Raw genomic sequence first — 13,771 nt, 5'->3', positions numbered from 1 at the left:
AAAAATATGGGCTTACTTTTTAGATGATGAATTCAATCCTGCAGGAGTAGATGGTTGTTCAGGATCCTGGTTAACAAGGCAAGTTGGAAAGGAGCAGCCATCACCTAGACTATAATTAAAATAAAAACTTACAATTGTGCAGTAAAAGAAAGATGATCTCTGTGAGCAGAACACAGTTATATTATGGACAAAACGTGTATCTCAGACATTGGCTTCAGTACAGTATGTTTATGGAGATGTGAGTCAACTGATTTCCACTTTGATATAATAGTGGATCATAAAATAATACTTTAAAAAATAAGAGTTCTTATGCAGAAGGGCAGAGTTCTTCTGTTGGATTACTTTCAGTAGTTTAAACCCTGAAAATTTTCACAACAAAATACCTTGAAAAAATGGGTAGCAACCAGTACCTCTTCTCATCACCAAAAACCTGGCGCATATTTTTACCGAAACCCAAGCTGAATCCATTCTTATCTGTTCCATGTCGAAATACTGGGCTTCTAAATGCCTCTAGAAAAGATGGCAGAGCAACCACATAAGGAAAGAGCACATCAACTAGCAAGCTCTATAGTTAGAAAGGAGTGGATTAAATGAAGAAACTCTGAAAACCAATGGCTAGCCTCCTGCGACTCTTTATATGTCTGTCAACAGCCCCACAGATGAAGACTGTTTATTCTTTTAAAACAAACTTAAAATATGATTAGATCTATTGTAGTTTTTAAGTAACCCTTTTATTTCTGCAGCAGCACATGTGTATTGTAAAAAATGAGAAAATACAAACAAGCAAATAATTTAAAACTCTACATCTTCTAGATGGCTGAATGGACAGAGAGATAAGATAGATATAAATATACATTTTTTAAATCAAAATGAGACTAAAGATATATTCTATAACCTTTTTTCAACTAATAAATTCCATTTTCCAATTTCATTAGAATTTTATGTCATCCAACCATAAATTTTCTTCTAGCTAATCAAAAAGGTACTTTAAAACTCTCTGTCTAAATCAGGATCCAATGCAGAGTCACACATTGTGGCTGGTTATGCCCACAACGTTCAGAGAGGCTGCATGACTTTGCTCAATATCACACAAAAAGTAAATGACATGAGTGGAATTTGAACAAGGTCATCAAAGTTCTGTCCTTTATGCCACATTTTCTTCTTAATGGTGAGATGCAAAACCTAAAATGTTAGTTTTGGGATTTTCTATGTGAATAAACACAGAAGTATAATGATTTCTGTCCATTATTTAAGAAAGGAAAAATCTAACTAGCAGAGTCAAGGTACTATGAAAAATGTGATTTGAAAGATTCTTAACATTACCCTAATTTATAGCTTTTTATAAAACTTTTTAATAATTATAGGACCATATTGTCCAGAGGAAATCCTTTCAGTGTTAAAACCTACAAGTTTCTAAAATTGAAAGCTAGTAGAAACACTTACATTTGAAAAATAATTTAACTGCTCTACAATTTGAATTGCTCTATAATTTGAAATATGATATGTTTAGAAATTACATTATACCAATATTTTCACTCTGCTAGTACTTTAGGTGATTAGATTTCACCTCAATATTGAAAAATAAACATTCACAATTATATACAATTAATTTTCATTATTTTAATAACAGAATCTCAAAACTTGAGTGTCCTTTGTGATCAAAAGAAATTATAAGTCCTGGTTGCATTCTGAAACTCCTATTCTTAGTCTAGAAGACCCCATTTAGCTTAGTCCCTGCTTACTTCTCAAACTTCATAGTATATTTTTTTGTTCTTTAGCTTTCTATGAATAGTTTCTCAAACATGAATAGTTTCTCAAACATATGTAGCTCTTTAAAAAAAAATGAGATGAAATACAGAGAACAGAAAATTGGTCACTTTAAGGTGAACATTTCAGTGGCATTTAGTAATTCATATTTTTTTGCAACCAATACCTATACCAAATTCCAAAATATTTTAATCACCTCAAAAGAAACTCTATACTAATTAAAGCAGTCATTCTTTACTCCATCTTCTTCCCACCCTTTGGAAATCATCAAAATGCTTTTTTCTCCATGGATATTTCCTATAAATGGAATTATACGACATGTAACCTTTTATATTTGACTTCTTTTATTTAGTACGTTTCTGACATTCATACATGTTGTAGCATCGCTTTGCTGTATCCCATCTTTGTAGGGCTTTTGAACATACTGTTTTCTCTGCCTGAGATGTTCTGGCTCTTTCCATGACTTCTTAAATATGTTCTGTTTTCATGAGCTCTTCCTTGACCACTCCTTCTAGATAGGTTCCCTTCTACCATCCCTAGCCCTTGATTCATAACTCAACTTACTGTTTATTTCTTTCAAAACACTTTGCAATTAGGTTTATGTTTGGTTATTGATTTTCTGTGTTGCTCACCACTGTATAATACACAATGCTTTGCACACAATGGACAGTTTAAAAATACACGGAATGAGTGAATCTGTATTTGTCCCACCAGAAAATGTGGGAAGTAAGAGTGGTTTTTAGAACTTCAGGACAGGTTAGCATTTAATCATATGGCAACTTCTGATGAATATTTAGTTTTAGATTGAAAGTTCTGTTAACTACAATAATTACATACTCACCTAATGTAGATTTATTTTTGCTGACTAGCCAACAATGATAGCCAAACAGAGAAGACAAGCTGACAGAAAACATAGCTGCAGCAAAGAATAAAAACATAATATGGAACTTGGCTTGAGTATCAGGTAGGCCATTCTATAAAGAAAGGGAGAAAATAAAATGTTTTGTCAAAGGAATGAGTATTCCCCTAATTTGATAAGTTTTTTTTTGTTTAAAATTTTTCTTAAATTTAGATATGGAGAAAGATATACAGCTTTATGTTAAAATTTCAAGGGAAAAATACATCTTTAAACTCAAATCAATGCTTATTATAACATGAATATATATATATATATGGAAAAGATATTAAAATTTGGGATGTTTATTTTGTATAATCAAATTCATAGAAAAATTATAATAATAAGTGTGTAAACTATACGAGTAGGAAGCAAGATAAAAGGAGCTATAAAATTTTTATAATTTATAAAATTTGTTTTTAATTTACTTTCTGAAAATGTTTTGTTAACATACTCTAGATTTACAAATGTTTAAACAATTTTATTATAATGCCAGAAAATTAAGGATAATTGGCATGATTTAGCTAGTCTTCTTATTGATGTTTTACATCACTGCAAACGACAGCATCAACTACAAACACGTACAACACACCCACAATAATGCTTCAAGCTACTTTAGATAATGTCAGCACAGAAAAGTTCAACACTAGTGCATAACACCTGTCTAAAACAAACCTTACAATACCCATGGGATGAAAAAGGCCATCAAAGCACAACCAGACTGACTCTCCTGGTCTATGCGTCTAAGGAGACCTGGAGTCCCTCTAGAATGTGGGCTTAGGGACACTCAGTGAAGCACCAAAGATGCTAGGATGTGTCTCCTTCTGATATTGTTTCAATATCCTGTAGTTATCTGTCAGATTGACCCAGGTCACAAGACCTCACTGATACGTTTTGACAGTAGTGTTCTCACAGTGAAAACCAGTCATTCCTTTACAAATGTTATTTGTGGTTTGGAAATAAAACCACCCACAAGAATGAGGAACTGTAAGGACGTGTGCTCTCAAACACTCATGAGAGGTCATTCTTCCAGATGGACACTGCAAGTACCCTCGAACGCTAGGACATGCTCGTTTACCTGTGTATTTCTAGCACTTAGCAATGTAACTGACACACAGTAGGCATCAATAAATCTTTAGCATTGAATGTGGTTCAAATCTCACATCGATGATCTAATAATTCACAAATCTTCCCATAATAAGGATAATTTAATGAATGTAATAAGGCAACTCTGGCAGGGATAACTGCTTTTTATATTGTATGGTATTCATGAGGAGTATCTTGCGGTATGTAAAATACATAGTGCTAATTTTGTTTTGCTTACATTTAAAATATACAGTGCAAAAAACAAATGAGTTGCCTAAAGCATACATGTAATATCAATTCAGGACTTGATTGATATTCTAGTTTAATAATCTTTTTACACACAAAGAACTTCTATTTTTAAATACTAAGAAAAAAAATCTTCTTATACAGTCACTTCTCGTTATTCGCAGTGGTGATGTTCTTTAAAGGTGCCATGAAAATTGAAATTATGATTCCCGAACCATTGCTCCGGGGAAGACATAGGCTTCTGGTCACAACATTTTTGTCAAATGATCAATGACCTTGTTCTGTGTGTTTCTTCTTATAAAACCTAATTGATACCTTATTTAATATACATTAAATAAGAGAACTCACAGCCAATAGCACCATAAGTCATGTCTGAAGGAAGCTTATCTAAATACATGTATTTCCTCCATGAGGCACATCACAGTCTCTCCTTTTGCTCAGAAAATTAGACAGCACTCCAGTGCTAAGCTTGAAGACCTTTTAAACAATGAAATCACCAACAAAAAAAGCACAAAAATGCAAAAGACACGGCACTAAATAGACTTAAAAGCACACTCATTTACAGTATGAGAGTTCAAACAGGAAGGCAGTAAGACCTCCGGTTTGATCTCAACTGGAAATGTGCACGTGGGTCACTCAGATTTTTCCTACTCTGTCTATGCTTACAAATGACCACAAAAGCTATGCTGAGTATTGACTTTGAGGTTTTAAATAAATGTTAGCAAGTAGGTGAATTCACAAACACAGAATCTGCGAATAATGAGGAATGACTATATATAAATTAGCTCTATTCTATAAAATTAGTGTCCGGATTAAGTCACTACTGAAAGTCTATATACGTATTTTTGTATACCAAAAAAAGTCACCAAGGTAATGACTTACGGTCCAAAATTTGATAAAATACTGTAAATCTGTAGCAGCAATAAAAAGGCAGTACAGCAGAGAATAAGCCAAGAAAAGGAGGAAAAATTTATAATTTGAAAATCCAACACAATTGTTCACCCTGTTAACAAAACAAAAACATTTTCAGTGAGTTTTATGCTGTTACCCTAGGTACACATATGCTCAACCTTAACACAAGTATTTGATTTCCTAACATTAAAATTTATTGGCATTTCTTTAAGCATAACTCAAAAGATTTCTTTTTAAAAATTATTTATTTTTTAAAGATGTTTTTCACACATACAAACAGTAAAAAATCCATTTCACTAAAGAGGAATTTCTATGTTCAAACTGTAGAAATTTGATATGTAATATTGCTTTAATTACTCATGACCCCTGTATTTCCTGTCCAATTATACACATAAGCACATGCCTTAAGTATAGAGCTTGTGAGAAATCTATTAACACCAAACAGATAAGAGGAATTTTCTAAATTTTTTTCTGTGTTACCTTTGGATTTGATTTCTAACTATGATTAAGTAATTTAAAAACTTTTTATGTTTTCCAAAATTAGATGAGATGTCTTTACAGACTACTTGCATGCTGACAGCACAGCACTGAAGCAACCAGCTTATCCAAACAACTTAAATGGCAGGTTTCAGGAAAGAAACAGGACTAGGAGCCAGCCAGTCAGGTCGTCATGCACATTCGCTGCTAAATAACTATGTGTCTCTGACAAAGCGCCATAATTTCTAAGGGTTTCCTTTTCTTTATCTGTCAAATCAGCACTCTGAGATCCTTTCTGAGAACCAGGTCTCAATGATTCCAAAAATGTAGATTTAGAATTCTCAGCTTTTACTCTGAAATCACTGTATTTGGAGAGGGTGGTTTAGGAACTCAAACTGCTGCTGCTGCTGCTAAGTCACTTCAGTCGTGTCTGACTCTGTGTGACCCCACAGACGGCGGCCCACCAGGCTCCCCCATCCCTGGGATTCTCCAGGCAAGAACACTGGAGTGGGTTGCCCTTTCTTTCTCCAATGCATGAAAGGGAAAAGTGAAAGTGAAGTCGCTCAGTCGTGTCCGACTCTTCGAGACCCCATGGGCTGCAGCCTACCAGGCTCCTCCGTCCATGGGATTTTCCAGGCAAGAGTACTGGAGTGGGACGCCATCGCCTTCTCTGAAGAACTCAAACTACTCTATCAATAAATACAAATACAACTCATACTTTATAGTCACACTTCTTCTATCAAAGCTTATTTTTCCTCTTTTTATTAAGACAAAGGAGTTCCTAGATGATCCAGTATAAATGTGACACAACACCTAGGTGGAACTGGTTGCTATCTTCATGGGTAGTGAACCCATGAATTAACAACAAAAATAATAAACTCACTGCATAGAACACACAGATGTTTCTTCTTTCACCTTTGTGTGTGTGTGTGTGACTCAGTCGTGTCTGAATCTTTGTGACCCCATGGAGTGTAACCCACCAGGCTCCTCTGCCCATGGGATTCTCCAGGCAAGAATACAGGAGTGGGTTGCCATGTCCTTCTCCAACAAACACCTTTGTTCCTACTCAGTACTGGCATAAGATAATCTTCCTCTTTACTGACTTTGCCAATAAACTAATTGTTTCTCTTTCTCTATTGTTGAGGAGAAACAATATTCATATGAAAAATGTTTACTCAATTACATAAGATGAATATGGACTGGGTCTGCTATACGCCATGTGCCTAGAGTTAGCAATACTGTACTACATGCTTAAAAATTTGTTAAGAGGACAGAGCTCATGGTAAGTGTTCTTAAAATTAAAACTTTTTTAATTAAAAAAATTCAAAAGTTAAACATTGAACTTATGGATAAACCAAAATTTGTAACAAAAATGGAAAACGTTTATATCTTCTACCTCCAAAAATATAAAGTCAAGGGAACAGCATTAGATTTAGTAATTTGGGAACTTAAGGGTATTGTGTATGACAGATTCATAAAGAAGGCAAAACTGTGGGTGCACACTGTATGAAAACAGTTGCATTGGCAGGTCAAGAGATTCCAGTGTGAGTGCAAACCAGCCACTGAGATTGTCTCTTATGACATCTGAATGAAATAATGATAAGAAGTAATATTGCAAACAGTTCCATACAAGCTGAATCTAAATGTGTTCTGTCACAAAAGGAGAGAGGATATCCCCATGCTTATCTGTGTTGGTTACAAGAGGAGAGAATGGGAGACAGAGGCTGGGGTGTTAAGATTGGCCACATGGATGTCCAGACAATGACGCTTCTGTGGACAAGGGGAACACGAGATGGGATTGGAAAGACCACTGCTCTTCCTGCAGCAATGTAAGAACCAGTTTTTGTACTAGATGACAAATAGCGTTTTTATAGAAAGGAAAATGCTCTTGAACAGAGATTTTTACAACATCTAATTTAGCTTACTTTAACTTCTACTTAGGGGCACGGTGTGATTTGCCATGTCAAAGTCAAGAAACAGAGGAGAAGGTTAGTCAGTAAAGACTGAGCTTGGTAGGAATGTTATACTTGAGATAATAATATTTATTTTTAGTGATAACTTACTCTCTTCCTGACAGACAGCTTTTGGTTAGACATTTTAACTGCCTACTACTCTGAAGACTCAATTTGAAAAGCGCATGTACTCTGACTCTGAATGCCTTTACATGGGGAAATAAACACAATCTAGGTAAACATCCCTCACACATTTATTTAAACTCAGTTAAACAGCTCTTGGCTCTGTTTTAGGGAAACTGCTTTCTGAGTCTAAATTGGAAAGGGAACATAATATAAAAAAAGGTGGAAAGAAAGTGGCTGCTCAGGTCCAAACAACTTGATGTATGACTTTAAGTCCACTCTGGAATTTTTCTGAGCCTCACTTTCCTCTTGTTCAAAAATGAGACAAATAATTTCCAATAATATCTGTCATGGTTATAAGGATTACAGATTTTACAGATATATGGATATATCATCTCTAGACATTACAGGCACTCGATAAACTGAACTTGAAATTATTTAATTAGCGCCACCTAACCATTTGCAGCCTTGTCAAAGAATATTATTAGTATAATTAATAAATTTAAAAATTATATTAAAAAGAAAAAACACTTATTTGATAGGATAGCCAATAAGGCAAAGACTACAAGATATCTATTTTAGTTAAAAAAGAAGTGTGAGGTTGGTCCCCTGTACCCCAGAGGGTACTCTCGCTACAGCAGATAGGTTGAAGTCATTGTGAACAGAAGAGGCATGGTTCTCTGATTTTTCAAACACTAAAAGTTTTCAGATCCTGAGCTTCAAAATCATATGCAAGACCTGTATAAAAAGGTTGCCTCACTATAAGTCTTAATAAGTGACTGTTACATTTACATAATGACTGAAGAAATATCTCTTGTATATTGATATGAAAACATTTCCAGGATACATTAAGTGGAGAGGGGAAAAGGCAGAGAGACTCAGGCCATAAAATTGCAAATATCAGTGGGAAAAGAACTTGCTAAGAAAGAGAACAGAATGAATGAAATGAAGGAAAGAATGAGGAAAGAAAAGAGTCATCACAAATGAAAATCGTTACTTCAAACAGAGGTTATTTACCAACATCCTTCTCTAAGAGGAGCATTATTTTCACAGGAGTTAGTTAGCCTTAACCTGTTATAGCAGAAAATCTAGGTGAAGAAAAGTAAGAGGTACTCTGGAGAGAGAGAAAGAATACTGCAAACCTGACATCCCACTACTGTTTCTGGCAGCTAAGATAACTGTTCACTAGGTATGCTTCCCCCACCTCCGGCGTAGGTTTGTGGGCACATCTACCTTGCCTGAAAGTGAAAGTCACTCAGTCATGTCCGACTCTTTGCGACCCCATGGACTATAGAGTCCGTGGAATTCTCCAGGCCAGAATACTGGAGTGGGTAGCCTTTCCCTTCTCCAGGGGATCTTCCCAATCCAGGGATCGAACCCAGGTCTCCTGCATTGCAGGTGGATTCTTTATCAGCTGAGCCACCAGGGAAGCCCCCACCTGTCTAGTGCCAACCATGAAGGAAGACAAGGCTTGGAGAACGATCATGCTTAATGTCTAAATCCAACCTGACTGGCGACCTTGGTGTGGTGTCAAAGGGATGTGTACACTGAGATGGAAAGTTACAGGGTAGAAAAGCCAACCTTCATTAGTTCATTAGATCTTTCAAATAATCCTCTAGTCAGTTACCTAATTTCATGACTTAGAAATTTTTAAAAAAATATTAATGAATTCTAAGTGGAAACCCTTGTTGAAACACATGCGTGTATTTACAAATCTGTTATTCTACTCCTTAACATTAAGTTCTATTTAAAACAGATTGTTAAATCTTTAGATGAATTCACTCCTTATTAGATACTTCAAGTGAAGTGTTATGTATAATTTATGTGCACATTTTGGTGTAATTTATGTATTCTAGAAGTATTCTAGAATCTCTCTTTATGCATGTGCATACAAAGAAAACCATTTGTTCTAAGCAAATGTAAGAAAATAAGTTTTACATTGTTAACCTACTGGTGTTAAAATTATTTCATGGAAACTCTACTGAATAAAGGCTCTTTTGAGCTAACTAAACAATTTGAGCTAACTAAACAAACACTACAAACTAAACCTGAAGGGACTCCCTAGGTTAGCTAAGGCAAGATTTCATTTATAAAAAGATTTAAATAGATCAATGATTGAACTTATTATGTTATAAAGGACAGAAACTTCTTTAAGTATAGAGCCATACTCACCATGGGCAATGATGATCCATCTTCAAAATACATCTAAAAAAAAAAAACCCACACACAAAATTCAGCATCCCACAAAAGTTTAATCCCAGTATGTTATAAAATGAAATACTATTTTGAAAGAGTTGTGGCAGGTAAAATATTACAAGATTATCTACTTATCTAAAAACTGATGAGGCAAAAGGCCTCATCTAAAATAAACACTATAGCCAATTCTAGATGATACAAAAATAGAACTTTAAAATTCAAAATATACATGCTTTAAGATGTAAATAAAATAACTCATTTTCTAAAAACACAATATGTTAAAATACAACTATTTTATGCTGAAGAAATTACAAAATGTCAACAGATTTACAGACAGTCTGAATAAAACTTCTCCATTAATGTCCAACCATAAGTCAAGTATATGGTACTGTTCTTGTGGTATATTAAGTATGTAACATCTGACTGTCATGAAGCCAACTGAATTATCTTTATAAAAAGGAAATTAGTCATAGAAATTTTTGTTAACTAGAACTAGCCAAGAATGAGCTGCTAAAATCATGCACTTCATTCAAGTCACAAAGAATCTGGGGGAACAGAGACAACTAATCATGGCCCTTAGCCATACTTGTATTTATGCAAGTGCTGGTCATATCTACTAAATAAAGGTTTGATAAGCATGAATAGGAGAAAAGGAAATAATCTGGAAAGCAATGAGAAAATAAACACATTAAAAAAAAAAACCCCACGGGTGTGTAGACATTTTAGAAGTAAAGGGTTTTTCTTACTTATCACAGACGGAACAGTGGTGGCAGCGATCTGGTTTTATAAGTTGGCATCTGTCACAATAGCGGATTGCTAGGAACAAAAAGCTCCACTTAGCCTTAGATTTAACAGTGAACTGAATACACAATTAAATAGCTTTTAATCATTTATCCAAATTTAAATTCTATAAAGCATAATGAATTTAAATTTGATAGAAATGACATATTTGACTGCATAAATACAAAAATGAAATGATTTGACTATAGCCTCAGTTCTCTGCAGAGATTTCCCAAGAATAGGTCTTTCGGGGAAATTTTTCTAAGGCATGCTGAACTATAAATATACTATCTAATTACAAAGTAATCACAGACTTATAAAGGGTGCAACCATGTCCATTTTCATCAAAGTAAACAGAATGTCTCCCTTGACTAAATCATTTCATTTCCTGGACCCTGCCAGGATGACTAGGTAAAGGATACAACCACATTTTAGAAGTTTTTTGAGACACACATTTTAGAAATTTGTGAATAAATTCAACCAGCTGTTTGGATTGGGAAAGAATTCACATCTTCCCTGCTGGGTGAGATGCAAGGTGAGGAGTGAGTATTCCAAGAGGTATTTCCACTAGAGAATTTTAATTCTTGTGACTGAAGTCCTGAGCCTTTCTTCTCTAAAACACACATCAGAGACAGTTATGGATGATTGGAGATGTTCTTTCAGTACACAGGCATCTGACAGGATGCCCTCAGTCTGCCAAAATTACAGGAGATCGGCTAAGTGGGCAGTACAGTAGGGCCGGCAAAACCAAACCAGCAAACTTAAAATCTGGAAAACATACTTGCAGCAAGTAATTATCAAGATTATATTAGCTAATATCATAATCTCTAAAAAAAGGAAAAAATTGTTATAAACTAAGAATAAAATGAGCTTTATTTTTAAGACAACAGGCCTAGAAGGAGTTGTTTTCAATACTGAAATAAGTCCTTAATCATCCCCTTATAAAACTATCTTTTTCAGGAATTCCAGAGATGAATGGCATGGCCTGCTCATCTCCTGAATGAAGAAGTCTCACAGGGACATTCCAGGTGAAGCTCTAAAGTATCACTGGCTCATGCCAGGTATCAAAATGGGAGCAGTGTTGTCCAGAAGGAATATAACCGTGAACCACACAAGTGCTGTTCAACTCTCCAGGAGCTATGTTAAAAGAAGTTAAAAAAAAAGGGGGGGGAGATTAATTTTAATGATATATTTTATTTTACCTAATACATATTTCAACATATAATTATTATATTAATTATAAATACATATATTATATTTTTTATTAATTATATACAAATGAAGTGTGTGAACATCAACTGAACCTTTCTGTTGCTTTTAAATAGCTTTTAAAACCTGTTCTGTGTTTTCCACTTATAGTCAAATTTGAAGTTGTCATAATCACAAAAGACTAGTGGTTTCCATAATGGGCAGCATGGGTTTAAAGTCACACAATTTCCATGTGAGTATTGTTGGGCAATTGTACATTCTCTCTAAGTGGTGATTATCTCTAAAGTACACCGCGGGGGGGTGCACCTTGCAAATTAAAGTGGGCGGTAACTCAAAAATATTTTGAAGTTTTTCACTTATAATATTTTTTGTAGAAAATCTTTTTGTTCCTTTAGTCTTATAATTAAACACACTCCATGTGCCAGATCAAATTCAACTAGAATTATCCCACTGGAATTTAAAGTGAGCCATCTGATTATCATTTAAAAAGTCCTAACAGTGGAGGGGGGATTTTAACTGTCTTGCTTGAATCTTCTGAGAATTTATTCATGTATTATTTATATAATTTAAAAGTTTTTTGGTAAATGCTGAAAAGGAAACATTTCCAACATATGTGTGCAAAGTAATAAACTAATTACATCACTTCTAATGGTAATCTTCCTAGTCAAAAAGTCTATAAATATTTTTTTGTAGGAAAGGATCGATAGCAAGGGAGAGCTGGAAAAGCAAATCGTCCTCATTAATAAAAATAACTAATAATATAATAGAGTTTGGAGAGCCCCATAAGAAATCAGGAGATGGTTGGATCAAAAAGAAAGCACAGGACAAAAAGAAGTGAGATGAACAGTCTTAACACTTGCCTCACACACCCAAGACTGTACATGGTTGAATCTGTTTTCTATGTATAGCAGTCAATGTAACCTAGGCAGTCACTATTTTTCTCTTTCAGGTTTAGAGGAAAGACTGTGGATCTAGAATGAATGGGAAAACCCTCAATTATACGACTATCCATTTTCTTCAATTCTCTAAGACATATAAAGTGTGAGGACATCAACTGAGCGTTTCAGTTGCTTCGGTCTATGGCCTTTCTCAGGGTGAGGAAGGAAGTTATCTGAACGACCCAGGGGTTTCGGCCAAGGGTGGGGTAAGAAAAAGGACCCTCATATTCCTGCCTTGGGGGCATTGTGGGCCTCCACTGCATGTCCATTCTGCATTCATGATTACCTTTATACCCCACATATTCCAGAGAGAGATTAGCCACACCAACATTATCATCTGTTTATTATACTTCCTGTAATTTAATTTAGTCTATGACTCTAGTCAGCTAAAATTGATTTTAGTATGCATCCAGAAGTTTTGCACTAAAAATATAAAAACTATATTAGGAAATTCAGATTCTGTTCCAGATTGTCAAAAACACTGAGAATCACAAGTTCATCTCAGGAGACAGGCATATAATACAAGAGAAGATTGTCTTCAGTTCAGTTTAGTTCAGTCACTCAGTTGTGTCTGACTCTGAAGCCCCATGGACCGCAGCACACCAGGCCTCCCTGTCCATCACCAAATCCCGGAGTTTACTCAAACTCATGTCCATCGAGTCGGTGATGCCATCCAGCCATCTCATCCTCTGTCGTCCCCTTCTTCTCCTGCCCCCAATCCTTCCCAGCATCAGGGTCTTTTCCAATGAGTCAGCTCTTCGCATGAGGTGGCCAAAGTATTGGAGTTTCAGCTTCAACATCAGTCCTTCCAATCAACACCCAGGACGGATCTCCTTTAGGATGGACTGGTTGGATCTCCTTGCAGTCCAAGGGACTCTCAAGAGTCTTCTCCAACACCACAGTTCAAAAGCATCAGTTCTTCAGCGTCCAACTTTCACATCCATGCATGACTACTGTAAAAACCATAGCCTTAACTAGATGGACCTTTGTTGGCAAAGTAATGTCTCTGCTTTGTAATATGCTGTCTAGGTTGGTCATAACTTTTCTTCCAAGGAACAAGTGTCACATAATTTACACAAGGAGATGACATAAATTCAAAGTGCAGTTGTTACTAATGAACACTAATACTTTGTTCTGATACGACTTAGTCTTAATTTGGTGCGTCAAGGGGTCTAGTAGAAAAAGCACTG

General features: G+C 35.3%; 1 protein-coding gene across 7 annotated transcripts in view; it reads right to left on the bottom strand.

Moving 5' to 3' along the window:
* Positions 1-13,771, bottom strand: part of ZDHHC2 (zDHHC palmitoyltransferase 2) — a 66,190-nt gene that overhangs the window by 10,966 nt on the left and 41,453 nt on the right. For 6 of the 7 annotated variants that reach the window (XM_081521634.1, XM_081521638.1, XM_081521635.1 and 3 more), the window contains 6 exons: positions 10,401-10,470; positions 9,631-9,663; positions 4,877-4,997; positions 2,609-2,741; positions 384-510; positions 17-109 (listed from right to left, as the gene is read on the bottom strand). In XM_081521634.1, the coding sequence (XP_081377760.1) occupies positions 17-109; positions 384-510; positions 2,609-2,741; positions 4,877-4,997; positions 9,631-9,663; positions 10,401-10,470 (577 nt within the window). The remainder of the gene's footprint in view (positions 1-16; positions 110-383; positions 511-2,608; positions 2,742-4,876; positions 4,998-9,630; positions 9,664-10,400; positions 10,471-13,771) is intronic. The other variant, XM_081521636.1, reaches the window with a different exon arrangement.

Source organism: Giraffa tippelskirchi, chromosome 8, assembly GCF_054371585.1.
Source record: "Giraffa tippelskirchi isolate mGirTip1 chromosome 8, T2T-mGirTip1v1.2.pri, whole genome shotgun sequence".
Taxonomy (NCBI): Eukaryota; Metazoa; Chordata; class Mammalia; order Artiodactyla; family Giraffidae; genus Giraffa; species Giraffa tippelskirchi.
This window is presented reverse-complemented; position numbering and strand designations above follow the sequence as displayed.